The sequence below is a fragment of the Anolis sagrei genome, chromosome 12, assembly GCF_037176765.1.
Source record: "Anolis sagrei isolate rAnoSag1 chromosome 12, rAnoSag1.mat, whole genome shotgun sequence".
In the NCBI taxonomy this organism is placed as follows: Eukaryota; Metazoa; Chordata; class Lepidosauria; order Squamata; family Dactyloidae; genus Anolis; species Anolis sagrei.
The window spans coordinates 10,358,780-10,379,017 of record NC_090032.1 but is presented as its reverse complement, the minus strand read 5'-3'; the positions used below and the strand labels follow the sequence as shown (position 1 = coordinate 10,379,017).

Genomic DNA, 20,238 nt, shown 5'->3' with positions numbered 1-20,238 from the left:
AGCTGCTCTGAAAAGCAGCCTTGAGAGCCTTCTCAGAGAGAGAGAGAGGAGGGAGAGAGAGGGAGAGGGAGAAGGACAGATGGAGGGACAGAAGAAGTAAAGAAGCAAGCAAGCCTTTTGCATCAGTCGGGCTAGGAAGGCGAGAGGGAAGGGGAAGGGAGGAGGAGCCACGCCAGGAGGAGGCTGCACAGGCCTCGAAAGAGACACAGGGTTCAGTAACAAATCTCATACTCCAGGCCTGGGCCTACTTGGGCCCTCCAGGCATTTTGGACTTCAGTTCCCACAATTCCTAACAGCCATGCTGTTCTGGCTATTTAGAATTGTGGGAACTGAAGTCCAAAATGCCTGGAGGTCCCAAGTAGGTCCAGGCTTACACACATATACAAACAACACACACATGCACATATCTACACAAACACATATGCACTCATATATACATAAACACACACACACATATACACATACATACACATACATAACACATACACATATATACACATGCACATACATAAACATACACACACACATGCAAACCACACACATATATATACATATACACATGCACACATATATACACACATACACACATATATACATATACACAAGCACACACAAATACACATATATACATATGCACACATATACATATGCACATACATAAACATACATACACACATATATACACATGCAAACCACACATATACATATACACATGCACACATACACACATATATACATATACACATATATACACACATACACACACATATATACATATACACATGCACACATACACACATATATACATATACACAAGTACACACAAATATACATATACAAATGCACACATATATACATATACACATGCACACATATATACACACATACACACATATATACATATACACAGGCACACACAAATATACACATATATACACATGCACACACATATACATATGCACATACATAAACATACATACACACATATATATACACATGCAAACCACACATATATACATATACACATGCACACATATACACACATACACACATATATACATATACACAAGCACACACAAATATTCACATATATACACATATACATATACACATACATTGCCTACCTTCATAACCTCTGAAAAGCCTTGCAGCTTAAAAGCCTGGCTTCTTCCTGCCTACAGGAAACCTTTGTGGGGAGGTGTTGCCTAGCCCAGATTGTTTTGTGTCCAGGATTCCTGTTTTCTGAGGCCACAGCAACGCATGGCCATGGTACAGCTAGTGTGTGTGTGTGTGTGTGTGTGTGTGTATACACACACACACACACACATATATATATATATATATATATATATATATATATATATACACACACACACACACACAGTTGTTTCTCTAGTGTATGTATGTATGTATGTATGTAAAATCTCTGGCGTAGACACTGAGAACTGGAAAGCCCTGGCCCTCGAGCGCTCCAGCTGGAGGTCAGCTGTGACCAGCAGTGCTGCAGAATTCAAGGAGGCACGAGTGGAGGGTGAAAGAGAGAAACGTGCCAGGAGGAAGGTGCGTCAAGCCAACCCCAACCGGGACCGCCTTCCACCTGGAAACCAATGCCTTCACTGTGGGAGAAGATGCAGGTCAAGAATAGGGCTCCACAGCCACCTACGAATCCACAAGGAAACCCATCATGGAAGACCATCTTACTCGTCCAACGAGGGATCGCCTAAGTAAGTAAGTATATATATATATATATATATATATATATATATATGCCCTAAATTAGGAGTGTACACTCCAGAGTAAGCAACCCTTAGTCCTGTCTATGTCTAGATGGCTTTCCTGGCTTGCCTGGGCTCCTTTGTTGCTCACCCATCCACCATGGAGTCTCCACGGATCAGACGGAGGTTCTTGAAGAAGGAGAGGGAGATCAGGGCGAAGGAATGCTTGATCTTCAGGAATCCTGTGATGGTCTCAATGAGGCCCAGGCTGCCCTGAAGGTCAGAAGCCAGGTTGTCTGCAAAAGAGGATCATGGAGAGAGGCTGAGGCATCCTGTCAACCTGTACGATGCACAGATAACATTGGGTTTTTGGTTTTATTTTGAAATTCCATCAGCCTGGTTTTGGGGAAGGCGGATGGGCAGGGAAGAGACTCCTGGGCATGTGCCAGTAGGGGCGTTCTACACAACCCTAGCCTCTCTCCAAGGAGAAGGCATGATATTACAGAGAAGGATTCCCAGCCCTTTCTTTGATGGGATTGAGCATCTCTTAAAAAACTATTTCTACCCGCTTCATGGAGCCCATATAGCCACACACGGGCAGGGGCGGCTCGTCCATTACGCGAAGTAAGCGGTCGCAGAACACTTTTTTTTGCCAGGGGTGCAGAGGCGCCTCTGTCAATGCCCCTCGACCGCCACTTGAGGAGCGCCCCGTATGCTCACAACAGCCCTAGCAGTCCGGGGGGAGCCTCGGCTTTCTTGCCTCGCTGCCGGGCGATCCTCTTCCCAAAGGGGCCGGGCCCTTGAGCCTCGCCTAGCCCCTTTCGTTCCTGCTCCACCCGGCCACCGGGTGTGCAAGCAGAGCCGGCGCTCAGTCGTTCTCCACGTTCGATTCCTTCCCCATGACTGGCTCCCTTTCCCGATCCCCTGGCGCTCCACCCGTCTCCTCTCCCCAAGGAGCAGAGTCACCGTGCCTGGCCTGCTTTGGGTCCGGAGGCGTGTTTGAAGACCCCAGCATGTGCACCAAAAGTCGCCTCTTCTGACTTTCTCTTCAGCCATTGGGACCAAGAGAGAGAGAGAGCCCCTCCGGCTGGAGGTATCTCCCACCTCCGCTCTCTCCTTTGTTTGTGCACCTACCTCCAGGAAAGATGGGCATCTCCACCTCTCTCTCTCTCTCGGTCCCAATGGCTGAGGAGAAAGTCAGGAGAAGAGGTGACTTTTGGTGCACATGCCGAGCTTTTCTGGCATGCATCCGGACCCAAAGCAGGCCAGGCAAGGGAGCAGGTGCGGCAACTGTAGTTACTGGGATGTATAGTTCACCTACAATCAAAGAGCATTCTGAACTCCACCAATGATGGAATTGAACCAAATATGGCACACAGAACTCCAACGATGAACAGAATATATATATCAATGATTGGTTGGGGGTGGGGGCAAAATACTGTTTGCTTACCTTTGAAAATTACCTAGGGCCGCCTCTGCACACGGGGACTGGATCTTTGACCAAGGATGGTCAAATTGGTTGTTTAGGGACTCAAAAGCATGTGGTCTCTTCTATTATTCTATGAGTCTATGATTCTATGCAGTAGACTTACCCCTAAACGAACACCCAGCACTCCTTCCCAGCCTTGCCCAGCACCAGACAGCCACTCACCCGCACGACGGATATTGATGATCAGATTGCCCTCGACCAAGGTGCAGCCTGTCAAGTCCCTGGCCGCCCGGGTGGAGTCAATGGTCTTGGTGCCCACTTTGCACTCCTTGGGGCAGAGGCCTTCACACTTGTGGCAGAAGATGCTGCAGGAAGGAAAGGAACGTTGGAAGTATTGTAAAATGTGCAAAATTATATTGTTCATTGTATGTATTTGGTTATGTTTGTGTATGAGTTTGTGCCTTTAATTGTTGAAATGCTTGTGGTTTGGGTTTGGTCAATTGGGTGGTGGACCTCATTGCTGCTGTTATAATGGTTTGCATCTGCCTGCAGTTTTTAGGAGTTGTTGGAGGGTCTGATCTGTTCTGATGTCTGATTTCTGAGTTTTCTTTTTGTTTCCACTATGAAGCTATAATAAAGTAAGCTTCTGCTGTAATATTGTTATTTTTATTTGGTATTATAACTCTGCCGACAAGGAAGAAACAGCAGAGAGAGAGAGAGAGAGAGAGAGATAGAAAGTGGGTTGGTTGTCTGGGTGAATGGGTACCCATTCGGCTTGGGCGATCCAATTCGTTAATTTCGTTATTCATTATTAATTCGTATTTAAATTAGCTTACAATCCAATATCGAGCCATGCAGGAATAGTGTGAGGAGTAATTAAGAATTGAAACAATTTTTCCAATTTTCGTAATTATTTCGTAATTATTTTGTAATTATTTCCGTATGTCTGGTGCAAGTTTTACAATCTCGCATTTACCCCACTTCCGGTCCCTTTACTCTGCTGCTTCCCTCCTCTTTCCTCATGCTTCTTCTTGCCTCTCTCTGGGCTGCACTGGGCTACCTTCCTTCCTTCCTTCCTTCCTTCCTTCCAGCTGGCAAATCCCACATTCCCCCCTCCCTCCTCTTTCTCCTGGCATCCTTCTTGCCCAAAATTTCTCATTACTTTATTTTTCATACCCTCACTCTATGCCACAGGAATGCGTTGCCAGGTACAGCTAGTATAAAATATAAAATAATATAATATAATATAATATAAAATACAATTATAATATAATATAATATACAATTATAATATAATATATAATATAATAATAATATTATAATATATATTATATTATATTATATTATATTATTATAATACTATTACATTATAGTATTGTATATTATATTATATTATATTATTATATTATATATTATATTACTATATTATTATTTTATTATATTATAATTGTGTATTATAATATAATATATATAATATAATATAAAGTAATATAATATAATATATTATAATATAATAATATATAATATAATAATATTATTATAATATAATATAATATACAATAATATAATATAATAATAATATAATATTTTTTTTTTTTTTAAAGATTTTATTTAAATACAATAACAACTTACAAAATAGACAAAACCCAAAACAGTGAACATTTTACAAACACATAACCCCACCACCAAGGCCTGAACAAGTATAATTTCCTTCACCATGTATTTATAAATCAGCCATTAATCAAATGTCATCTCCAAAATTCCTGACCAACCAAATTCTGTTGTTTTCCATTTTCGCTCTCTAAGACATATTTAATAAAGACCGACCAGTATGTCTCAAAATCTGACCTGTTAATTTCCCCCCTGAATACCCTCATTTCCATTGTTAGTTTATCGTTTAAAGCTACATTCCAAACTTCCCTGTACCATGCATCCAGTGTTAGATTGGTTATTATTTTCCAGTTCTTTGCTATTATAATTCTTCCCACTGTGAGCAAAATAGTCACCAATTCTTTCTTAGTTATTTCTACATTCAACTTTGTGGTGTCCATTAATAATGCTAACCTAGCATCCGGAGTAATATTTGATCCCATAATGTTGTTTATTTCGGTAAATATATCCTTCCAAAAATTCTTCACTTGGGGGCATTCCCACCATAGATGAAAATATGTCCCTTTGTGTTTGCCACATCTCCAGCAGAGGTTACTTTGCTTGCTATCCATCTGATGTTGTTTGACTGGCGTAGTATACCATCTCCATATAACTTTGTATACATTTTCTTTTAATCTTATTGATAGGTAATATAATATACAATATAATAATATTATAATAATATATTATAATATAATATGATATAATATAATATAATATAATATAATATAATATAATATAATAATATAATATATAATATAATATAATATAATATAATATAATATAATATAATATATAATATAATATAATATAATATAATATAATATAATATAATATAATATAATATAATATAATATAATATAATATAATATAGTTGTTGTTTGTTCTATCACACCAACAGTCAACAACAGAGGGAGAGGGAAGCTTCAGAAGTTCCCCCTGTCCCATTTGGAGGTTTTTTTAGCATATTGCGCAATCGCGTCCGCCATTAACGAATCAATTCGTAATTTACGAAATTTCGGAAATTTCGAAATTTCGAAATCTTAAATTTCGGAAGTCCTCAGAATTTCGAAACGCTAGCTCACCCTAGAAACGAAACGAGTTTAGAACCAATTTTTTTCTTGATCACCCAAGCCTAGTACCCATCAAGCCCATGGCTGCTTGCTACGTCTTCTGCTCACCTGCTATCGTTCCTCTTGTAGCCGGACGGGCACTCGGACAGACACTGTCCTTGGTGGATGACGAACCGGGAGGAGTCGCGGGGGTTCTCGGACACCTTATGCAGGCTGGCGCAGTGCTCAGCGGTCACACAACGCCACCCCTCATACTGATACGTGAGCTCCGGGCAGGAGCGCAGGCAGCGTCCGTTGAGTTCGAAGTGGCGGCAGGCCACACAGGCACGGTGGTCCCGGGCCCGGCTGCAGCCTCCCAAGCACTCTGGATTGCAGCACTCACCACTGCTGGTGCACGCGGCTGCGGCCGTATCACTGGCATCCATGACCCCTCTGCCGCTTCCTCCCACTTTGCAGGGACACACTGAAAAAGAGGAAAGGAGAAGATAGCAGTTGAGCACCTCCCTACCATGCAGGCTCATTCCTGCCCATTTCCTCTGCGGCAAAATGCCAGAGAAGGCTGGAAGAACATTTGCCTCCACCTAGGTGCCCAGTTTCCCAAAGCTCCCAAATGGCATAACATATAGACAGGGACTGTGCGATCTGGAACAAATATGAAACAAAATTTGAAAAAATGTCTGTTCCTGGTTGGAAAGTGTTATGTTTTTTTTCATTGTGCAGTACTTACTTTGAAAGTAGTTGTTCTGTTCCAGAAACTTTGTTCTTGCGACAGAAACTATGTTGAGTTGGTTGAGACTTGATGAGAGCCTCACTGAAAAACTATAGCTGTTCTGTCGTGCGCTGGGCCTGTAAAGAATTTCCTTTCATCACAGGACGTGCAACCTTTGCCCAGCGGGAAACCAGGGGGCCTAAAGAGAAGTTCTCAGAGGATTTTTACCACAAATAGTCTTTAGATGGCTTGTGAAGTACAACAAAGTCTTTTATTAATGAACAATCAAACAGAAACTTCTCTTGTCTTCAGTAAAGTTAAGCAAATGATTCCAAGGGTTGTTGTAGGTTTTTCCGGGTTATATGGCCATGTTCTGGAGGCAATTTTTTCTCCTGACGTTTCGCCTGCATCTATGGCAAGCATCCTCAGAGGTAATGAGGTCTTGCCATAGATGCAGGCGAAACGTCAGGAGAAAAATTGCCTCCAGAACATGGCCATATAGCCCGGAAAAACCTACAACAACCCATGGATTCTGGCCATGAAAGCCTTCGACAATACAAATGATTCCAAGCTTTTAGGCAACTGGTGACTTCCTAATCTTGCCCACGAAGGACAGGCAACTGTCTTCAATAACTTCTTCTTTAAAAGAAAATTCCCTTTTTAACTTCTCCCAGGCTGACTGTAACCTAACCCTTACTGAGGTGGGCTCCGCTACCGGGTCGAACTGCTTCTCGAACGCCGAGTGGACCTACCAGTAAAGGCTTAGATGTTCTCCAGCTGGAGTTCTTTGGTCTTTGGTCTTCCAGGACTGTTTTACTGGAAATTCTTAAAGGTTGAAGTTTTTGTACAGGGGAAGCTTGCACACGTCCTATACATTAACTTTCCTTGCTGAGACTAACTAAAAAATGGCTCCCTTCCCTTCCCAATTGCCCTGAGCAAGGGGCGGGACCAAAACTTAACGATGATGGACAGGTGACTTGCCCTATGACTGCAACCAAAAGAAGTCACCTATCTGCAGAGTCCCTGAAACCTAGGACTGCAATCAAACATTTAATACGAAGCAAATAAAGTTGGAGCTCCTGGTACAGCTGTACCAGAACAATAGCAAAATGTGCTTGTGAAGTCTTGGCCCTGCCTTTTCCTCTGCTCTGCTTTAGTTCCCTGTTTATAGGTTTTGCCAAAAGTGTAGATACCTTCCTTTGTATTAGTTTTTGAGTGGAGCATAAAACCCCTTAGAGGCCAGCATTAGTTGGTCTATTCCATTTGCCTGTACAGAGCTGTTAATCATAGAATCATAGAATCAAAGAGTTGGAAGAGACCTCATGGGCCATCCAGTCCAACCCCATTCTGCCAAGAAGCAGGAATATTGCATTCAAATCACCCCTGACAGATGGCCATCCAGCCTCTGCTTAAAAGCTTCCAAAGAAGGAGCCTCCACCACACTCCGGGGCAGAGAGTTCCACTGCTGAACGGCTCTCACAGTCAGGAAGTTTTGCTGGACTCCTCCTTTTTTCTGCAGCAGTGCTACGGTGAATAGAGGCTCGGGTATTGTCTGGTAATCCTAGGTCCAAGCAATCCAAAAAAGACATCCTTAGCACCTACATTCAGCAGTATCCATATACCAGCAGTCCAAAGTGAAGCCGAGCATGTGTCGTCGTCCCCCCCCCCCCCCAAACTAAGGGATTGTAACTTATAGTTCTGTAAAGGGCAAGGGCACCAGACTGCACAATAGAGGTTAAGTCTTGGTCAATTTGCCAAGACACTAACAACAGCAAGGACCCCAGGAGGCTTTAAGGGAGCAGATTGGTCCCTGGGCTCCAGCCCTTGGAAGGAGTTACAGTTTTCCAAGGGCCAAGGACAAGTCTCAACTAGGGCTGGGCAACCATGGAAAAATTTGTTTCTAAACTCGATTCGTTTTTAGGGGGGTTTTGCATTTCGATTTTTAAAAGAATTCCGAATTTTTTCTTTAAAAAAGTTCGAAGTTTACAAAATTTCGGAAATTACGAAACAATTACGAATCGATTCCTTAATGGCAGACGCGACCGCGCAATACGCTAAAAAAACCTCCAAATGGGACAGGGGGATCTTCTGAAGCTTCCCTCTCCCTCTGTTGTTGACTGTTGGTGTGATAATTATATATTTTTTTCACTGATAAAACAAACAACAACTATAAAACTTGCACCAGACATGCGGAAATAATAACGAAACAATTTCGAAATGATTTCGAAACAATTACAAAACAATTACGAAACGAATTGAAAAATTTGTTTCGATTTTTAGTTGCTCCTGAATGGTTCAATATCGCTTCGTTATCAAAAAAAATAACGAATTAATAACGAATTACGAAATTAATGAACGAAACCGCCCAGCCCTAGTCTCAACCTCAACGCTGCAGGACTCCCTTGACTGGCTCAGTGAATCTTTTGGACCTTTCCTCATGAATTTCATGCTTTTAATCAATCCCCATGAACCCTTTTGTTTCCCTTTCAAAAACATACTTCTATATGTATTGTCGAAGGCTTTCATGGCTGGAATCACTAGGTTCTTGTGGGTGTTTTCGGGCTCTAGAGCCATGTTCTAGAGGCATTTCTCCTGACGTTTCGCCTGCATCTATGGCAAGCATCCTCAGAGGTAGTGAGGTCTGTGGAATACTTCTATATGGACTGATGGACTTTCTACATATCATTTTTGGCTCTAATGAACTCATTTTCACATATGAACTTCCCCAGTATGAACCACCGATACATGTTTTATTAAAATTATTATTTTAATCAATTTCTCTGGTGGGTGGAGGGAGGGAGAGTGATTTGCTATGAATTTCTTGTGATTCCTATATTTCCCCATGTATTCTTTTCCTCATTTGTGCCCTGACTCCAAGCCCACTGCCCCTTTCCCCCTTCCTTCGGGGAAAATCAATCAAGAAGCCACCAGCAGTGCGGAAAGGACAATTAGCAGTCACAAAGAACTCTTATCATGATAACTCGTGCATGGAAAACATAGAATTGGAAACCTAAAGTTGAGTCTCGGAGTCGGTCCACTCAATGAAAGAGTTTCGCTTGGCATCTTTGATCACATCACCCTGGGGGGCGGAAAGACCCTCGGAAGGGCTTTTCACCTCTGAAACCGTTTACCTTCCAGATTCTATACAGCAAACATGCACCCCAGCCTTCCCGTACCTTGGGAAGTCTGACTTGGCCACGGTAGTCCACGCTCTGGTTACATCCTGCTTAGACTACTGCAACGCTCTCTACGTGGGGTTGCCTTTGAAGACAGCCCGGAAGCTCCAACTGGTCCAACGTGCGGCAGCCATGATACTAACAGGAGCGGGATGCAGGGAGCATACAACTCCCCTGCTGTACCAGCTCCACTGGCTGCCGATCTGCTACCGGGCTCAATTCAAGGTGCTGGCATTGGCCTATAAAGCCCTAAACGGTTCCGGCCCAAGATACCTAACTGACCGCCTCTCGGCCTATGAGCCCACGAGGACTTTGAGATCTTCCGGGGAGGCCCTGCTCTCGATCCTGCCTGCGTCACAGGCACGGCTGGCGGGGACGAGAGATAGGGCCTTCTCGGTGGTGGCCCCTCGGCTGTGGAACACCCTTCCCGTGGACATCAGGCTAGCCCTCTCCCTGTTGATATTCCGCAGGAAGTTAAAGACCTGGCTGTTTAAGAAGGCATTTGATCAAGAAGTGCAATGACTGGTAATTTGACCATAGGAATGGAACAACGGAAATGATATCGGATTGTGGGTTTGACGATGAGACGACTCGGAATGGATTTTGTAGTAATGTTGATGTTTTGATAAGATGTTTTTCTGATAATGATGAATTGTGGATTATTTTACACTATGTTTTGTAATTTGCACTTGTTTTCCATGTTGTACACCGCAATGAGTCGCCCTTGGGCTGAGAATTGCAGTCTATAAGCGCAGTAAATAAATAAATAAATAAATAAATAAATAGTGTCTTATCTGATGGCAACAGGAAAACCCGGATTAAGTAATTATTATTTATCGCCCACCCATCTCAGGACAATAGACTGGGATCCTTTGCAGGCTGGAATTCACGGACTCAGGATTCCCCAAGGCATGAAATCCTTGCCTTGGACTGTTTGAAGAAACCCATTGTTGGAAGAAACCCATTGTTTCTTCCTCGTCCCGCCTCCCTTCTCCTGATTCGCCAGAGCGCTGAGGCGGTAGGAGCTCTCCTATTGGTTCCTGCACAGCGGAGGAGCTCTGTGATTGGCTCTGATGCAGGGTGGGCGGCCGAGCCTCCTCCCAGCTATTATTGCGTCTGCCAATCCTCTGCGAGCCGGGCGGAGGGTGGGAATTTTGAAACTGCTGAGCCTGTTATCCCTATAAAAATATCTCTGATTTCTGTAACCACATGCTCTGTAGGCAAATGATTGCTACATTGCATCTTTTTCAGCTGAATCGCTAATAAAACACCTCGGTGCCGCTTCTTCAACTTTGGTGAGATTTATTTGGAATTTTTAAAGAAATAAAAGTTGCTGAAATCAGGCTTCTCCTAGCTCGCCAAAGTAGCGATCCCTCTTTGGTGGGGTCTCAGGGTCCCTCCTCTTGGGGAAGACCCTCCTAAAGTTCCTATCGACTTCAAAAGGACAACAGAAGCTATTGGCCAGCTTAAGCTTCACAAGGAAGAAGATTGAGACAGTTTATAACCATCGCTTGGCACCAGAGGCAAGAGACTTTCAAAGACTCCAAAGAGATGACTGCAGCTTTTGTAATGTACTGTTTTAAGTTACCTTATAATAGTCCCAGGTGGAATTAACCCTTTCATAGAATCATAGAATCAAAGAGTTGGAAGAGACCTCATGGGCCATCCAGTCCAACCCCCTGCCAAGAAGCAGGAATATTGCATTCAAATCACCCCTGACAGATGGCCATCCAGCCTCTGTTTAAAAGCTTCCAAAGAAGGAGCCTCCACCACACTCCGGGGCAGAGAGTTCCACTGCTGAACGGCTCTCACAGTCAGGAAGTTCTTCCTCATGTTCAGATGGAATCTCCTCTCTTGTAGTTTGAAGCCATTGTTCTGCGTCCTAGTCTCCAAGGAAGCAGAAAACAAGCTTGCTCCCTCCTCCCTGTGGCTTCCTCTCACATATTTATACATGGCTATCATATCTCCTCTCAGCCTTCTCTTCTTCAGGCTAAACATGCCCAGCTCCTTAAGCCGCTCCTCACAGGGCTTGTTCTCCATACCTTTTATCATTTTAGTCGCTCTCCTCTGGACACATTCCAGCTTGTCAATATCTCTCTTGAATTGTGGTGCCCAGAATTGGACACAATATTCCAGGTGTGGTCTAACCAAAGCAGAATAGAGGGGTAGCATTACTTCCTTAGATCTAGACACTATGCTCCTATTGATGCAGGCCAAAATCCCATTGGCTTTTTTTGCCGCCACATCACATTCCTGGCTCATGTTTAACTTGTTGTCCACGAGGACTCCAAGATCTTTTTCACACGTACTGCTCTCGAGCCAGGCATTGTCCCCCATTCTGTATCTTTGCATTTCGTTTTTCCTGCCAAAGTGGAGTATCTTGCATTTGTCCCTGTTGAACTTCATTTTGTTAATTTTGCCCCATCTCTCTAATCTGTCAAGATCATTTTGAATCCTGCTCCTGTCCTCTGGAGTATTGGCTCTCCCTCCCAATTTGGTGTCGTCTGCAAACTTGATGATCCTGCCTTCTAACCCTTCATTCACCTTTTTTTCAGTATACTCATTTTGGTGATTTTTTCACCTTGCCCAAATGCCTCTGTCTGCTAAGGGTCTTAATCTTAACAGAAGTATCAGATATCCCCTGAGTAAAGCCAGACACTATAGTTTTTCCCAAAACTCGGGCGTGCCATCACTGTGCTGCAGGATGTCCCTCCTGCAAAGGAAAGTTTTTGGAGTTTAATCGGCTTTTTCCATGTTTTTTTGATAGAACCAATTAGAAAATGACATTTATAACATAGTCACATAGTTCTGTTGTTGTTCTTCTTGTTGAGTTTCTCCCTTACAAATATATCTGTTTTATTCCTATCCCATCCTGAGTTTTTATCATTATACCTCGCACATGTGGCCCGCTCATTGTGATTGTATTTCATTTTTCACTGTATTATTTTGCATTCTTCATTGCTATTTACTTTATTGCAATGTTTGTTTTATGCTTTTGTGCTATTTTATTGTAATGCACTACTGGGCTTGGCCTCATATAAGCTGCTCCGAGTCCCCTTTGGGGAGATGGTGGTGAGGTATAAATAATAATAATAATAATAATTATTATTATTATTATTATTATTACGTGTCAGGAGAAATTTGAGAAACAGATAAAGGTTCGAACATTGGGAGAGCTCCCTCTGTCAGCTCCAGCTCCCTATGTGGGGACATGAGAGAAGCCTACCACAAGGATGGTAAAACATCAAACATCTGGGCTTCCCCTGGGCAACGTCCTTGCAGCCGGCCAATTCTCTCACACCAGAAGCCACTTGCAGTGTTACATAGTGCAATTCAACTAATTGGCATATCAGATATTTACATTATGATTCATCTATGTAAAGAAAAATGTAATGTTCATTTGTGGGATTAACAGAACTCAAAAACCAGTGAGCCAATTGACACCAAATTTGGACAACAACCCAATGTATGTCCTTCACTCAAAAAAAATGATTTTTGTCATTTGGGAGTTGTAGTTGCTGGGATTTATAGTTCACCTACCATCAAAGAGCATTCTGAACTCTACCAATTATGGTATTGAACCAAATATGGCATACTGGACTCCCATGACCAACAGAAAACACTAGAAGGGTTTGGTGGGCATTGACCATGAGTTTGGGAGTTGTAGTTCACCTACATCCAGAGAGCATTGTGGACTCAAATAATGGTGGATCTGGACCAAACTTGGCATGAATATTCCATATGCCCAAATATGAACACATATGAAGTTTGGGTAAAATAGACCTTGATATTTGGGATTTGTAGTTACTGGGATTTATAGTTCACCTACAATCAAAGAGCATTCTGAATCCCACAAATGACAGAATTGGGGCAAATTTCCCACACAGGACCCCCATTGAAAGGGTCTTTGAGCGAAATTTGCAAATAATAAGCAACGGGCTTTGAATGAAATTAACAACAAAAGAGAAATATACCCTTTCTCTGTAGAAAAAGAGCAATACGGAAGAAAATGTTTTTAAGAAACAAGATGTGACATGTTGAGGTACAAGAAGGTACTTTCTTACACAGGATGTTGTGTTGTGGTTAACTTCAAAGGTTGTGGTAAAGTGCAGAGTCTGCATGTACAAGAAAGTACTTTCCATCAAAAGGTCAAGGGAGAGGGGCTGGAAAGAGAGTACTTTACATGACAAAAAAATTGTTCTTGTTTACTTGAGGTTATATACTTGGTGGTCAAAAGCCAAGGGGGCACGGCAGTCACTTGAAGGGTAGCATCTGCGTATGCTCCCAGGCTTCTTCATGAAAAAACTAAAAATAAACCTTGTTTTTTGATTTTCATTGGGACTGTCTCCTTCCTTTTGTGCTCCCACGATGTGGACCTAAGAAGACCCAATTTAGGGTCTCTAACACCATGACCAACAGAAAATACTTAAGGCCATCCAGTCCAACTCTTCACCAAGGCAAGAAAATGTAGCCAGAGCCCTCCTGACAAAGAACCATCCAGCCATAGATATAGATAGATAGATAGATAGATAGATAGATAGATAGATAGATATGATTCACACACACAGATATGGTATCATAGATTTGAAAGGGACCCCTAAAGAAGGACTATGATATGTTGCATATTCCAGAGTATGCAAACCAGACACTCTACACATCAATACTGTCAAAGAAACAACAAGAAATACTGTTTACCCACAAGCATCAAGAAATTACATATATTAGAAACCAACACTTTCTCATTACTTTATTTTCCAGATCACCAGACTGGGCCACAGCAACGCGTGGCAGGGGACAGCTAGTAACAATAGTAAAATTACAGTTATGAAGTAGCAATGATAATAATTTTATGGTTGGGGGTCAGCACAACATGAGGAATTGTATTAAGGAATCGTGGCATTAGGAAGGTTGAGAAACAATGCTATAGAAGGTCCCCAAGAGAAGCCTCAGATGGGGAGGGAAGGCTGGCTGGCCGTACATGATGATAAGCATCGCTTTGTTTGCAGTGTATATTTCATTAGCGGGCCTCTTGTTGACAGCAAACAAAGCCAGGCGAGACACGTTTATGAGTATTTCACAACATGGGAGACGATGGGAGTGAAGTGGGTGGGGGTCTGTCTGCCCTCTTCCCCAAAGGACAATATGAAGAAGGTGTCCTTTGAGGAAGAAGGCAGGCAAAGCAGAAGAAACCCACTTCTCACGTCATTCAAAGGATCTAATTCCTTTCTACAGTAGGTTTTTTTTTTGTATGGGAGACTAAAAGATTGGTTCACTGTGTGTGTATGTGGAGGGAACTCTATAGGGATATGAAGCCACAAGAGCAAACAGCCAGACTCTCAAGAGAGATTGGCAATATTTATTTATTTTATTTACTAGCCATCCCCTGCCACGTGTTGCTGTGACCCACTCTGGTGGTCATGGGGGTTCCGTGTGGGAGGTTTGGCCCAAATCTATTGTTGGTGGGGTTCAGAATGGTCTGTGCAGGGGCGGCTCATCCATTACGCGAAGTAAGCGATCGCAGAACACTTTTTTTGCCAGGGGCACAGAGGCACCTCTGTAAATGTCCCTCGACCGCCACATGAAGAGCGCCCCCTCAGTTCACAACAGCCCTAGCAGTCCGGGGGGAGCCTCAGCTTTCTTGCCTCACTGCCGGGCGATCCTCTTCCCAAAGGGGCCGGGCCCTTGAGCCTCGGCTAGCCCCTTTCGTTCCTGCTCCACCCGACCACCGGGTGCGCGAGCAGAGCCAGCGCTCAATCGATCCCTTCCCCATGACCAGCTCCCTTTCCCGATCCCCCAGCGCTCCACCCGCCTCCTCTCCTCTCCCCAATCCACGGGTGGGCCACGCCTGGCCCGCTTCGGGTCCGGAGGCGTGTCTAAAGACCCAGCATGCGCACCAAAAGTCGCCTCTTCGCCTGACTTTCTCTTCAGCCATTGTGATCAAAAGAGAGAGAGAGAGAGCCCCTCCGGCTGGAGGTATCTCCCACCTCCGCTCCCTCCTTTATTTTTGTGCCTACCTTCAGGAAAGGTGGGCATCTCCACCTCTCTCTCTCTCTCTCTTGATCCCAATGGCTGAGGAGAAAGTCAGGAGAAGAGGTGACTTTTGGTGCACACGCCGGGGTCTTCAGACACACCTCCGGACCCAAAGCGGGCCAGGCAAGGGAGCAAGGGCGGCAAGTGTAGTTACTGGGATGTATAGTTCACCTACAATCAAAGCACATTCTGAACTCCACCAATGATGGAATTGAACCAAATATGGCACACAGAACTCCCACAACGAACAGAAAATATATATCAATAATTGGTTGGGGGGGGGGGGGCGTGCCAAAATACTGTTTGCTTACTGTTGAAAATTACCTAGGGCCGCCTCTGGGTCTGTGATTGTAGGTGAACTACAAATTCCAGCAACTACAACTCCCAAATGTCAAGATTCTATTTCCCCCAAACTCCACCAGTGTTCACATTTGGGCATATTGAGTATTCGTGTAGAGTTTGGTCCAGATCCATCATTGTTTGAGTCCACAGTGATCTCTGGATGTAGGTGAACTACAACTCCAAAACCAAAGGACACTGCCCACCATACCCTTCCAGTATTTTCTGTTGGTCATGGGAGAACTGTGTGCCAAGTTTGGTTCAATTCCATTGTTGTTGGGGTTCAAAATGCTCTTTGATTGTAGGTGAACTATAAATCCCAGCAACTACAACTCCCAAATGACAAAATCAATTTTTTTGAGTGATGGACATACATTGGGTTGTTAGGTGTCTTGTGTCCAAATTTGGTGTCAATTCGTCCAGTGGTTTTTGAGTTCTGTTAATCCCACAAATGAATATCATATTTTTATTTATATAGACTAGCTATCCCCTGCCAGGCGTTGCTGTGGCCCAGTCTGGTGATCTGGAAAATAAAGTAATGAGAAAGTGTTGGTTTCTAATATATGCAATGTCTTGATGCTTGTAGGTAAACAGTATTTCTTGCTGTTTCTTTGCCAGTGTTGATGTGCAGAGTGTCTGGTTTGCCTACTCTGGAACATGCAACATAGAACTGTCCTTCTTTAGGGGTCCCTTTCAAATCTATACTATATCTGTGTGTGTGTGAATCATATCTATCTATATCTATGGCTGGATGGCTCTTTGTCAGGAGGGCTTTGATTACGTGTTCTTGCCCTGGTGAAGGGAGTAGGACTGGTTGGCCTTAAGTGTGGGGGTTCTGTGTGCCAAGATTGGTTCAATTCCATTGTTGGTGGAGTTCAGGATGCTCTTTGATTGTAGGTGAACTATAAATCCCAGCAACTACAACTCCCAAAGAACAAACTCAATTTTTTGAGTGATGGACACTCCTTGGGTTAGTAGGTGCTGTGACCAACCTTCCCTCTCTCTTTCTCTCTCACCTTCCTTCGTTCCTTCCTTTTTTTTCTTTCCTTCTCTCTTTCCTTCTCTCTTTCCTCCCTCCCTCCCCCCTTTTCTTTTATTTTCCTTCTTTCTCTTCTTTCTTCCTTCTCACCCTCTTTCTTTCCTTTCTTCCTTTGCTCTTCGCTTCCATCCCTCCTCCTCTCTTTCCTGCTTTCTTTCCCTCCCTCTTTCTTTCTCTCCTTTCTTCTCTCCCTCTTCCCTTCCTTCCCTTCTTGACCTCTTGCCTGGGCGCTGGCAGGAAGGTAGCCTTGCAGCCAGGAGCGGAGCAGGCGGGAGGGAGGCGCTCCACCACCGCTCCTTCTATTTCCTGCCATGGCTGCGGGTGCCTTTCCGCCTATTTGCCAGTTGGGCAAGAAGAAGGGGCCCGTGGGGATTGCCAGCTTGCAATAGATTTTCCTTCGCGTGGGGGGGGGGGGAGACACTAGCGCATGCGCTGTTATGAATTCTTGGGGGTTTTTTTTGGGGGGGGGTTAAAGTTAATTTTTTTGGTTTTATTGAGTGAAGGACATAGATTGCTTTATGTGCAGTCTTGTGTCCAAATTTGGTGTCAATTTTCCCAGCGGTTTTTGAGTTCTGTTAATCCCACAAATGAACATTACATGTTTATTTATATAGATTTATGACATTTATATGCCACTCTTCTCATGCCGAAGGGGACTCAGAGCAGCTTACAAGATATATATAGATCCAATATACAGGGTTAGTCAAAATGAATAGGCCAATAAGAAAATTAATTTTAGACGAATGTATGTTTATTGTAACCAAACTACAGCTACGTATCGACAGATAAATTATCAGTTTTGTCTCACCTTCAGAGATGTTCGATATGGGCGCCCCGTGTGACATGGCAGACGTCCAAGCGATAGTCCAGTTCATTCCACATCCGTTGCAGCACATCCGACGTAATGGCATCGAATGGATTCCACTGTGTCTTCGGAGACACGCGGTCGTCCTGTGGTTTTACCCTTGCATAAGCAGCCCGTCTCCTCAAATTGCTTTACCCACCTCGCAATGGAATGTCGATGAGGTGGTTCCTTGCCATACTTGGCTCGAAATTCTCGCTGGACCGTAATTACTGACATTGTTTTAGCAAATGTCATCACACAAAACGCCTTCTCTTTGCCTGATTCCGCCATTTTGAAAACAGCGACTCCTAGCGACGCCTAGCGGCATTAACGTACATGTGTGTTGCTCAAAAAAAACTTTGATAGTTTATCTGTCGCTACGTAGCTGTGGTTTGGTTACAGTAAACATACATTCGGGTACAATTAATTTTCTTATTGGCCTATTCATTTTGACTAACCCTGTAGATTTATGACATTTATATGCCACTCTTCTCATGCTGAAGGGGACTCAGAGCAGCTTACAAGATATATATAGATCCAATATATTATTATTATTAGCATAGTACAATATCAGTATTATATATTACTATAATACCAGGTTAGTAGGCTTGGGTAACCACGGAAAAAATTGGTTCTAAACTCGTTTTGTTTTTAGGGGGCCCTTGCGTTTCGTTTTTTTTAATAATTCCAAAATTTTCCTTTTAAAAATTTCGAAATATACAAAATTTCGTAATATTACGAATCGATTCGTTAATGGCGGACGCGATTGCGCAATATGCTAAAAAAACCTCCAAATGGGACAGGGGGAACTTCTGAAGCTTCCCTCTCCCTCTGTTGTTGACTGTTGGTGTGATAAAACAAACAACAACTATAAAACTTGCACCAGACATGCGAAAATAATTACGAAAAAATTACGAAATAAATTGAAAAAATTGTTTCGAATCTAATTTACTCCTCACACTATTCCTGCATGGCTCAATATTGGATCGTAAGCTAATTTAAATACGAATTAATAACGAATTACGAAATTAACGAACGAAACCGCCCAAGCCTACAGGTTAGCTCAATTGCTCACCCCTTTCTTCCTCTACAGCAGTGTTTCCCAACCTTCCCAATGCCGTGACTCCTTAATACAGTTCCTCATGCTGTGGTGACTCCCAACCACAAAATTATTTTCATTGCTACGTTACAACTATCATTTTGCTAATGTTCTGAATCATCATGTAAATATCTGATATGCAAGATGTATTTTCATTCACTGGACCAAATTTGGCACAAATACCCGATACACCCACTATGTTCCTATTAATGCAGGCCAAAATCCCACTGGCTTTTTTTGCCGCCAAAAACATGGTGGAACTGATGGCACAAAGAGAAATGGGACAAAGGGCACGCACCCAGGTCCCCTTTGGCATTGTCTGAAAGCATCAACTAAAGCTAGTTCCAACCTGTCCTGGGGCGGCATCTGGTTTCCGTGTTTCCAAGAGGGCATCTTCTCTGACAGCGATGCCCTCTTTGCACTGAGCCTGGCATGGTTACTTTGCCAGCCTGGATTTTTGCCCAGGCAGGGCTGGTGTGATCCAGCCAGGGAGTCTCTCAACAGACCTCCTCCAAACAAGAACCCAATAAACTTTGTCCTGTATGATGTTTATGCAGAGACATTATTTGATGTGTCCTGCTTTTCTGTACCATTGTGATTCATTTGTGGATCCAGCCCTTTCTTCCTGTAGAGCAGCGTTTCTCAACCTGGGGTTCGGAACCCCTGGGGGGTCGCGAGGGGGTTTCAGACGGGCCGCCAAAGACCATCATAAAACACATATTTCGGATGGTCTTAGGAACCCCTTTGGCAGAGAAGGCTGAAGATCTCGCCGCCTGTCCTCTCTTCCTTTGTGGAAACAGACAGAGAATCCTCCCAACAAAAGCCCTCCTCTGCTGTGAGTGGCCGGCCGCTCAGCCAAGGGGAGGGCTGTTTCTGAGACTCCAAGTGGGGAGGGAAGAGCAGGCGTGTACCGCACATGGCAGCGCAATACGCATGTGTGAGAGAGGGAGAGCATGAGAGGGAGGCTCACGTCAGCAAGTCCCTTCAAGGCATGGGGGTTCTGTGTGGGAGGTTTGGCCTATTTCTATTGTTGGTTGGGTTTTGAATGCTTTTTGATTGTAGGCATACTATAAATCCAAGCAACTGAAACTCCAAACGTCAAGTCTATTTTCACAAAACTTCACCAATGTTCAAA

General features: G+C 43.5%; 1 protein-coding gene across 1 annotated transcript in view; it reads right to left on the bottom strand.

Moving 5' to 3' along the window:
• INSRR (insulin receptor related receptor) overlaps positions 1–20,238 on the bottom strand; it is a 93,968-nt gene that overhangs the window by 37,347 nt on the left and 36,383 nt on the right. Inside the window, exons 3-5 of the mRNA XM_060758216.2 lie at positions 5,976–6,330; positions 3,367–3,509; positions 1,867–2,011 (exon numbers count right to left, since the gene is read on the bottom strand). Coding sequence (XP_060614199.2) covers positions 1,867–2,011; positions 3,367–3,509; positions 5,976–6,330 — 643 coding nt within the window. The remainder of the gene's footprint in view (positions 1–1,866; positions 2,012–3,366; positions 3,510–5,975; positions 6,331–20,238) is intronic.